We start from the raw sequence: 10,690 nt of genomic DNA, 5'->3' as shown, positions 1-10,690 counted from the left end.
TTTTTGACTCCTTGTTGTGGCACACATTATTTACGGTTCATAAATGATGTAGTTATTATTATTTTTTTTGCTCCGAGTTTCTTGCTTTCTGTACCTTATTTACTGTGATCTTTAGGCCTTCTGGTTGAGCAGTTTGCTTGATAGTGTCATCAAGCTTTAGACTATGTGCCTACTTTATAACAAGCTTTTATTAAATATATGTCGACTGGTGACATTTACGTTATGCAGAAGAATACGGACATCAAAAATATTTTATTTATATAAAATTATATTGCCCATTTCAAGCATTGTAAGTCATTCCAATCTATATTGTGTTGCCAATTTTCCGAATCTTTATAATATTTCCTAACAATTCCGAAACTGATATAATATTGTAATGTGTAATCTGAACTCGCCTATTGCCACATAACAAAGACAGCAATTCTTTGCTTAACTATCAATGGTATCATGAATTCGTCACAAATTTATCTACAGTAATTTTACAGACTTAAGGTTTGACGTGCAACGCTTGCACGTAAACGAAATTATCTGTACTGAAATTGTAATAATGTAGCCATTTTCACTACAAATTTTGTTCATTTAACATTAATTTTTCAGTTATTGTAGCATCACTATAAGGATATTTTTTGTAATTTTTAATGAAAAAAAAACGCTCCTTAATTAATTCCTTGAGTTCGTGTATTGAAAGGAAGCGCACAAGAGTTGTCCAAGGTCTAGAAATATTTTATGGCGTTGCTAGGATCACACAAAGTGTGCTCTGTCTTGGTGTTGACAGGAAAAGCGATTCACCGATCACCGACATTTCCATGTGTTTTTGATGAATCTGCTTCGAAATATGGTCTATATATTACGAAACGTCTCAAATGTGCCTTCATTTGATGTGGCAGGTACTGCTGGTGTATAAATCTGTTAATAATGACCGCTTCTCACCGAGCACCCATCTCCTAGATACTTAAGGCCTTTCGAGTTGAGAGAATAGCTTTTATTTACTGCTTTTAAGGAGCCTAAGTAATGTATGGGTATACTCTTGCCGGATGGAAGAGTTGTAGAGGAGCTACTGCTTGTAAAATGATGTGTTAGACGAGTGTGCTACACAACGATTCTCTGGGAGCTCCTTTACTTATTACTTAGCTTCGATTTGGTGTACCGCACTTACGAGAAAGCCCATCTCGTTCGGTAAACCTGCTTTCCATTTCGTCTACTTAGGCACCTTCTCTCATTGTTAAGTCTTATGTTTCTTGTTCGTTAACGCCAGTTGTTTTCCATGGGTGTATAATGTTGCTATAAGCCTGTTTTTTTATCATTATTTGTAAATAGCTCTCGTCACTGAGCATGTCTATGGAGAATATTCGCGATACCAAATGTTTTTTCTGAAATGCTGCTTCTTCATTCATTCCTTTGAATCTGGATAATTTATATTGATTGGTCACCGCCGAGCATTTTACTTGAACGTATGCCTTAGCCGCGTTAAGCCTAAACGTGCTCGTTGTTGGAGGTAGAATTTTTTGTCCCAATCTATTTGGAGAAACTAGCGTAAGGTTAGTTCGCAAAGACTATAACGCATCAATTTAGCAAGAGCTGGAGTGCTCTACATAAAGATTTTGTTTTGTGTCCAAATGTTTACAAGTTTAGTTATTTAGCTATGCACCGAGAGCCAAGATGTACACGAACGACGAGGTAGAAAGTCTCAAAGTTTCTCAAATCAAAAATCGTTCATCACCCACAAGCGATTAAAGGTTTCTACTTTTCAGCCCGTTGAAATTGACGTGAAATAACAGCTTCAACATCTCAAAGGAACGAAGTGACAAGAAGGGACTTGTGAACAGCAACAGAAACACGAACATGAGGTCACTTACGTGGGACGTCGGCCGTCCGCACGAGAGAGACCGAAGTGAAATGCAAGGAATACTCCCTACCATGGTTGAACTAGTATAAGGTTGACCCATGAGAAACTCATTTTCGCTGATGGAGCTTTTTGTTCGCATGTGACGGCACTGATCTCAGTGACGTCACGGGCATTAACCAAGCACCGAAATGCGTTCAAACCAGTCAACCAATCCGTCATGGTTAGTTAGTTAATTAGTTTAGTGGCCAAATGTTCACTAGCGCTTCAGCTATTTAGCTATCTTGCACCGAAAGTCAAGATGAACATCACCATAGAGGTGGAAGGTCTCAATTATTCATCACCCACAAGGGGCGGAAGGTCTCAATTGTCCAGCCCGCTGAAGCTGCTCGAAAGAAGAAGCGTTAGCATCTCAAAGAGACGAAGTGACAAGGAGGGACAGGTGAAAAGCAACAGAAACGATGACACTCGAACAAGAGGTCGCTTACACGGGACGTCGGCCGCCCGCACGAGAGAGACAGAGAAGGGAAATATAAGGAATCCTACCTACATAATAACTTAACCCCACAACTGAGACCTGCAGTCAGATACCGCGAGCTCAGCGGTGGGGCGCTAAGGAACAATCCCCCTAGGAGCGCGAAATCCCATAGGACTTCTGACGCGCACAGACACGCGTCAGAAGTCGTCAGTGAGGGGCACAATCCGTCATGGGAACGACGGGTTTGTTTAAGTTTCTCGATCTCAGTGACGCAACAAGAAAGCTGAACTGAAAGACGGAACTTCTCGTGGGCCAACCTTATATAGTTCAACCATGAGGTTCACCCATCAGAAGCCCATTTTTGCGGATATAGTTCGTTGTTCGTCTGTGACGTCACTGATCTCAGCGGGACGCCTGTCGGTGACCACCACTGCAGTGCTTCGAATGGACTATCATGATCCCTTCTATGAAGAACGTAGCTTACAACACATCTTGACTGTAACAATATCAGCCGCACGCCACCAGACAGATCACATCCAATGAATTAGATCAATCAGCCCACAGGAAAGTAGCCTGACGTAGAAAGGCCCAGCGTCGTCTGCCAACACGCGAAAAAATTTTACACCACCCGGACGGAGCGCGCCGGAGCCGTCCGTATCTGTCCCGTGTGTCGAATCAGCCCACGATCGAACGGCCACGCGTCGTACGACGATAAATTTTGGAACAGAACCATGCTATCTGGAACCTAACCCCAGATGCTTTAAGCTAAAAGTTACGTAATTTAGCGAAGCTGCGGAAGTCACTCGCCGGCGGACGATAGAGTTTGGAACAGAACTATGCTTTCTGAACCTAACCCCGGATGTTGAGCTAAAAGTGACGGTTCTGGTGGTGCACGGCAGGATGCATGCAGTTCCACTGGCGACCTGGGCCTATACATTCAAAAAAAGTTGAGAGATCGTAAGTTCATCAGCCAATCATTGACGGCCTCTCAAGCAAAATCCACCAATCATAGACAAGAAAATAGAGCGTAAGTACTTACGTTCACTCAGCGAATTTTGAAAGTATAGGCCCTGGGCTGGTTGGTCGCAGTCCGTTGTCCGCAAGTTACAGTTCGAGCTAAAGTCAGGGTATGAAGTGATGATTCGATGCAAAGTTCAGTGGTGCATAACCATTACTCTCTGGGCTATTCGCTACAGAATTTGGTGGCGTAAGGCTCCTAATATTTAAAGCAAGATGATGTCACGGGCTGGTTACCGACGGATGGCTTAATCCGCGGCTGATTGGTGGTCATCCGGAAATATGCTAGGCGTTTCTTTCTGAATTCGAACACGTGGATGTCGGCAATACGTATCAGTTAAATTTGAAGCGCTGACGCAATACGACTCACCACGTGTCGAATGTTGCCACACAAAGTGACAGAATATAGGGATTTTGTAGGTTTCCATTCTAAAGGCTTTTTAAAAAATATGGCAACATTTTGTGACGTTTCATCGTTGCTGACGCGTAGTGAAGTGTTTTGAGAGTCATGTGAAGGCAACAGAACTTACGTAACGCATACGGTTTTTTTTTATAGTTTTTCATTTCTCAATGCGTCCTTAATGTGTCGGAATACGGAATATACCGCGTTTACCCTAGGCGTTCGGCCGCGTTCCTTTCAAGGCTGATTGGTGTCAAAGGTGTGGTGCACAAATTTAGTGGTGCACGGCTGCTTTACTGCGTACCCTTTTTTTGGTTAGGTATAGACTTTCTTTTAAGTTCTAAATTTCTAATTCATATAATTCTTTTAAGTTCTAATTCTTACAGTAATATCACATTAATAATACACTAATGCATTGCTAAGATAATATTATATCAATAAAGAAAAACCTAGTAAAAATCACAGAAAATGTCATTTATTCTACATTTTCATCATTTAAAAAGGAAGAGGAAGACTTCAGAGTACTGTTACTCTGTTAGTAATAGATGAGTACACTCTGCGTGCTTCAAACTTTTTAAAATTGAGTTTTATTTCAAGTGTTCTTTATCCTTTATTATCCCGTTTCCAGATTTATTCAGGAGCCTTTTATATTGCCTCTAGCTGCCTAGCACCTTACATATAGCATATGGAATTTTTTTGGAGATGCCAAACAATAGCCCTTGCAAAAACTTTTAAAATGAGCCCAAACTTGTTAATGAAATGCTTCATAGCCACCATGCAGAGGGTGGATGCAGCGTTGCCAATATATGTATTTTAAAGCCCAAAGCGTCGCCGGCCATTTTTAAAGATGCGTCGCCGGGTAATTTTAATAAAAAGCCATTTACGCTGAGTAATGACAAACTATTTACAAGCCACGAACTTAGTTACAAGGTTGCATGCACGTGTTACCCCAAATAACTAACATTTACCCTAAAAATAGTCCGATTGTACAGCAAGGGTCAACTGAACATGTAATAAAGCATTCTGACCGCTCTAATGTGACCGAAACTACGCAATCGAAAAAACGTTGTTTACATTTTTTGCGGGAACTCATCGCAAATGATTTCCAGACAAGCTTCGCTGCATCGTATTCCATCCAACGCACCGGAAACCTTACTTTTTTTCTAAATAGTTGGCCGAAGACTGAGAAATATATTAAATGCAAGAATTTCAATCTAAATGTGTCGGCAAGATCTTCTGAAGGCGAAAATTTGGCTACTGAAGCGTCGCCAAAGATCTTGCAATATTCATCCACTCTCTGCACAGTGGCTTCATAGTAAGAAGTTATTAACAAAAAATGCTCAAAACCGTCCCTTATTACCCCACTTGACGGTTTGCGGCATTGCGGTTTGCGGCTGCCATTCACAAGGGTGTTGTACTTGCCTTTTTTTGCAACTTCCACCATCACTGTGCGACTATTGGCAGAGCTCTGAAATTTAGAGAGCATGCTCTAAGAACTGTTAGCTTGAATTCCTATCATCTTTCATTAATAACCCAATATGATATCAAAGATAATTTTTAACACAAAATGGCACCCCTTGTGAATCTTAGCCAAGCAAGTAGACTACAGAAATTTTGTTCTTTTGTTTGATTCCAAAGAGAAGCCAGTCAAATTTTGAGGCCAGTTAGGCAGGATTTTAAAATTAAATGCCTCCTGCATGCTGAAGCAAAAACTCCCTGTCCTCCATTTTGGTAGCTCTGTTGTGATCTCTGGCCTGGTTTGTGCACATACTTAATTATAGCCTTGAAGATGGGGTATAATATATAGTAGAAATTCTGTCACTCTTATCATATTTTGGCCCAAAAAATAAAAGGGGAGCATGCCACCCAGGATTGGAATTTTCTTACTTGTTACCATAATTTTGTAGCTCTAAAAAGACTAATTTTCAATCCATGTGTCACAGACCAATTTGATTGACCTCAACAAACATTTTCAATCAGAGATACCACTGTACTACTTAAAAAAATCTCCATGTTGTGTATTGTATATTTGTGACTAATTAGTTACATTCTTTAATATTTTCACTTTTTTATGCCTTTCCATATTGTAGAAATAATTTGTTTGAAAGCTCTGCATTAAATCAAAAACACAATGCCCACTTGGAATCAAATTCAACAGCAGCTCAAACATCCTGACAACCCAGTAGTCTTTTTTGACATCACTGTTGGACAAACAGTAAGTCTAGTAACAGTAACAGTAAGTATCTTTTATAATACCCAATTTGTTGTTGTTAGACACAATTGAGATGATGTTGGTATCTTGAAATGTACTTAATCTTCTTATTGTTAATTCTATCACTAGACATCTGCATTCCGCAACATATTCAAGTATTTAATTTTGATTTTTTTCTGTTGAAATTTTTTATTTTTTCACTAATCTCATTTAATAAGTGCTAAAAACTCTATGACTCTAAAACCCTGGTAAATACTGACTAACTATGATGAAAAATTGATGCTGACTACTTATTAGATGTTCATAAAATTACTTTGATGGTAGAAAATTAAGCCTATCAAAAATATAATCATGCAGGCTTGCCTATCAATATCATCACCATCATGTAAGATTTTCTTCTCTCATTCACTAGAGTTAGATATTGTGGGGTCAAACATTTATTGTTGCTGTGCCATGAAACTTGATGTTGCAAATATTTTTTGTACAATAGTGTTATTGCTTTTCTAGATAATCAGCTATTTCTTTGTTTGCAGGAGATTGGCCGGCTCATCATGGAGCTTTATGCTGATGTCTGCCCCAAAACAGCTGAAAATTTCCGTCAACTTTGCACGGGGGAAATGAGGCGTGACGGCGTGCCAGTTGGCTATAAGGGCGCCCCCTTCCACAGAGTCATAAAAGACTTCATGATACAAGGAGGAGACTTCGTCCGGGTAAGATAATTCATTGCTGCAGGTGTAGTCTTGAAGCAGTTAGATTATTCAGTGTAGCGGGGCCTAAAAAGTCATCTTAAGTCATTTATGCAAGTTTTTTTTAAAGGCCTCTCACACTCACCATTCCAGTAAATTTTATGCAAGCTTGATTGACGACCTGAGAATTTTTCTTATTAGTAATTTCTTGTGTTGCATGTTTTTATTTATATATAATTTAATTTGTTTAGTGCCTATTGGGCATTTATTAAAAATAAATAAAGAATCTGATCTAATGTTTGATGCAATTTTCAGGGAGACGGAACTGGAACAACCAGCATATACGGGCCTAGCTTCAATGACGAAAATTTTGTATTAAAACACGACGGACCAGGTTTATTATCTATGGTAAGTGAATTACTTCAATTGATTCAATTATCATTTGAAAAGAATTACCGGTATTGTTAAAATTTCTTATTGAAAGTATCACAATTCCATTTTTTTCTTTGGCAGCGGTAATTCAACCACAGTAATACTAGCTGCAAGACGACTTTAGATGTTAGTTATATCAATTGGGTTTCGGAATTTATGGGTCAATTATCATCAAAATTTCACTTTCCAAGCTTGAGTAATTTAACTTAGCAACGTGCGTGGTGGGTTCCAAATACGAGTTTAGTGATAGCAGTCAGGGTCGTATTTGGTGGCCAGATTAGACCAGTGAGCGTCCAGGCAAGACTTGAATGAGTTGACACTAGGGGCGGAAACTACCAGTTCAGGAAGGCTATTCCACACGCTCACCACTCTGACGGAGAAAAAATTCATGCGCACCTGGCGACTGCACTGCTCTTTTACAAGTTTCAAACTATGGCCTCTGGTTCTGTCACTGATGAACAGCTTGAAGAGTGATGCGGTGTTGTACACTCCGTGGATATATTTGTAACAGTCTATGAGATCGCCTCTTTTTATTACAACACTTCTCTTTAACTTCACTTCTTGTCTGTCTGTCTGTCTGTCTGTCTGTCTGTCTGCTACAAATCTTGTAATCAAAATTTAATACACTTCTACTTATCCTATCGATCTGAAATTTTGCCCACTTGTGTAAAGTTGGAGACAATGCATGAATCAAATGTAAAAAAAAAAAAGATTATAGAAATTAAAAAAAAAATATTTTTTTTTCAATATTAAAAAAATTGAAAAAATAATTTTGTCAGCTACAAATCTTATAACTGATATTTGACACACTTTTACCTGTCTAATTGATCTGAAATTTTACACACTGGTGTGAAATCAGAGGCAATGCACGAATCAATAACCAGCATAAATAATTTTGAAAAAAAATTTATATATTAAAAAAAATTTATATATATTTAAAAAATTGAAAAGGTAGTTTTTTTAATTTTTGAAAATTAGATGAGAAATTCATTGTACATCTGTAAGATTGGAGATACTGGATTCTTTGGAAGTGTTGTCTTTAAAAAGTAGTTTTTAAACGTATATTATTTTCTTCCGTGTTCGAGACTTGGTATGTGCAGAGCGACACCTACCGCTATAATTTGCAGTGTTTCAGTTACAAGAATGGCATCTGCTCTTATGATGATTGTTTGCGCATATTATTGTCTTGTCTGATTTTCCTTTGCAGGCCAACAGTGGTCGTGACACCAATGGATGCCAGTTTTTCATCACGTGCGCCAAATGCGACTTTTTAGACGGAAAGCACGTTGTTTTCGGCAAGGTTATAGACGGATTATTAGTTATGAGAAAAATAGAAAACGTGCCGACTGGTCCGAACAATAAGCCTAAGATATCTGTTGTTATCTCGCAATGTGGTCAGATGTAAAAACTTTAGATATTAGTAATCATCGTAAGTCCTTTCAGTACAAAATACAACCCCTACTAAATGAATTATCATTAACCAAATCAAAGCATTCTACATAACGCCTGATATTTTTCGTATTGTGTGAAGATGAAATCGAAAACGAGTTTAAATGAGATATTAAATGCGGTGTGGCAATCCGTTCTGTTTGGAGCCTTTACGTACATAATTCGATTGCGTGATAAGCTCAAAAGCGCTACGTAGACGAATAAAATAACTTCATATTATATTCATATACTTCAAATAACATGCAAGTTACCTTGTTAACTACGTAGACAAAGCCCTCTGCGCTTTTATAAATTTTTGTTTATCTAGACTAGAATGAAAATGTCGAATTACTTGTATTTTATTTAGCAAACTACGCGATAACCTTTAACACTATTTCAGAAAATTTTAAATTGTACCGTCATATTTTTCCGTAATGGAGATATGGTATTCCTACATTTGTATCACATATTGTCGCGACCAAAATAAAAAACTATAAGTTAAATGTTGAAGCATTCACCATAATAACAATAATTATTTCATTTCAAAATTCTTTAGTTTGGATCTGCTAATACGCTTGAAATATAATTTTATTACCATTTATGCTACATATTATATAATCCAGTTTTTGAGAGGTAGATTGCGGAAACGTCGCTGAAAAATTTTTCGACCTTGCCCTACAAAAATCCAGTTGCGGAGAGGCTTTAGATCAGACAAGTGACAACACAACGGCCAACGCTAATTGTAGGCTAAAATGATTGAAAGCCGTATTCACGGTATTGCCTTCCGTATTCACGGTATTACCACTAGAAGTAAACTGTCTTCTTGAGCTGAAGAACTGTAGCATTAAACTTGAAACACGAGAAATTCGTGATGGTTACTATAAGTATAATAGTACTATCTGCTGCTGCTTACTATTGCTCAGCATTGCAGTATTGCTGAAGCGAGATAACTATACCATTGTTTTTCTCATAACTCATTCATTCACTGGTGCATAAATTGTCGTCGTTGAAGTTTAAACTGCACTTCAGGTTTAATTTCAAATCAAAACTTGTCCTCCTCTCGTGATATCTGAATCTGACAATTTGACAATAATAGGTACCATGATTACCATCAAACGTGGTTTTGAGCGTATTTTGTTAAGAACTTCTTAGTTCTTACCATCATGAGAGACAGGTGATGATATCAAGTGTGCATGCCCTGGGAGTCCCTCTCACATCTGTGCGTGTGCTCCTTGGTGGAGGAAACTACCCCAGATTGAAGACTTCAACTAAATAACTATTGCTGAGTCCAGGTGTTACAAGCGGTCAACGTGCGACTTCTTTTTCACCTACAACCCGCAACCACCACCATATAGGCCTAAAAGTTTGGGCTCATTTTAAAGCTCTTTGCCTCTTTGCGAGGGCTATCAAATGGCATCTCCAAAAAAATTCCATATGCTATTTCTAAGGACTAAGGTGGCAAAGGTGCCAGACCAGTGGTGGGCACTGCACAGCTAACCTAAAAGTTAGCTTTGATAACCGCTAATCCGCTAACTGAAAAGTTAGCTTCAATAATGCTAAATTGATAAATCACCAAAAAATGTAGCGGATTATTATTATAATAATAATGGAATTGTGGAATTCTAGAGGGATATTAAATTAATCAGTACACATAGCATATTGGAAAGCAGGACCTGAAAGCTTGGAAAGGCCAGGAACTTTACACTTTCAGTCAATTAGCCTATGTACATATACTATCCCTTTCAAGAATTCCAGCTGTGATTGATTGATAAGATTGTGATTTTAGCTCCTTTTAGCTTTCCAGCTGTGATTGGTTAATGGAATTGTAATGTTATTTTGCTTTCTAGCTGTGATTGGTTGATACTTGATGGGGATGCTTTCAAGCTAGTATGGAATATATCTACTTGGCGAGCCGCGACTGAATTTTTCGAGCCGTGGTTTTATGGATTTGCCAGCCGTGATTCCATTTCTACGAGCCGTGATTCTATTTCACCGAGCCGTGAATTCCATATCTCGGCCATGAAAAGCCATTTACGAGGTGCGAATGCGAATTTATTTACAAAGTTTATGCACTGTCTCTTATACACATCTAGATGTGTATAAGAGACAGCAAACGGCAACAATAAAATTTGTCTCTACTGTAAGTTCAGCACGTGTTAATATACAGTCTGACCGCTTTGACATGACCGCAACT

General features: G+C 38.4%; 1 protein-coding gene across 2 annotated transcripts; it reads left to right on the top strand.

Annotated features, from left to right (window-relative positions):
• The first annotated feature begins 5,640 nt into the window (after positions 1 to 5,640).
• LOC108669371 (peptidyl-prolyl cis-trans isomerase H) lies at positions 5,641 to 8,518 on the top strand. 2 transcript variants are annotated; one of them, XM_018156686.2, is made up of 4 exons: positions 5,641 to 5,968; positions 6,484 to 6,660; positions 6,952 to 7,044; positions 8,276 to 8,518. In XM_018156686.2, exons 1-4 carry the CDS (start codon positions 5,870 to 5,872, stop codon positions 8,471 to 8,473), a joined length of 567 nt encoding a protein of 188 aa, XP_018012175.1. In that variant the 5' UTR covers positions 5,641 to 5,869; the 3' UTR covers positions 8,474 to 8,518. The 2 variants fall into 2 exon arrangements, with proteins under 2 accessions (XP_018012175.1, XP_018012176.1); XM_018156687.2 differs by having other exon boundaries at positions 5,645 to 5,953.
• The last annotated feature ends 2,172 nt before the right edge of the window (positions 8,519 to 10,690 follow it).

This window comes from Hyalella azteca, unplaced genomic scaffold, assembly GCF_000764305.2.
Source record: "Hyalella azteca isolate HAZT.00-mixed unplaced genomic scaffold, Hazt_2.0.2 contig4501, whole genome shotgun sequence".
NCBI classification, from domain to species: domain Eukaryota; kingdom Metazoa; phylum Arthropoda; class Malacostraca; order Amphipoda; family Hyalellidae; genus Hyalella; species Hyalella azteca.
This window is presented reverse-complemented; position numbering and strand designations above follow the sequence as displayed.

Bases quoted from the DNA above. Each gene is read 5' to 3' on its own strand.
- LOC108669371 (XM_018156686.2), top strand. From the start codon at position 5,870: ATGCCCACTTGGAATCAAATTCAACAGCAGCTCAAACATCCTGACAAC. The intron at 6,661-6,951 runs GTAAGATAATTC...TGCAATTTTCAG, and splicing joins AAGGAGGAGACTTCGTCCGG to GGAGACGGAACTGGAACAAC. The intron at 7,045-8,275 runs GTAAGTGAATTA...TTTCCTTTGCAG, and splicing joins GACCAGGTTTATTATCTATG to GCCAACAGTGGTCGTGACAC.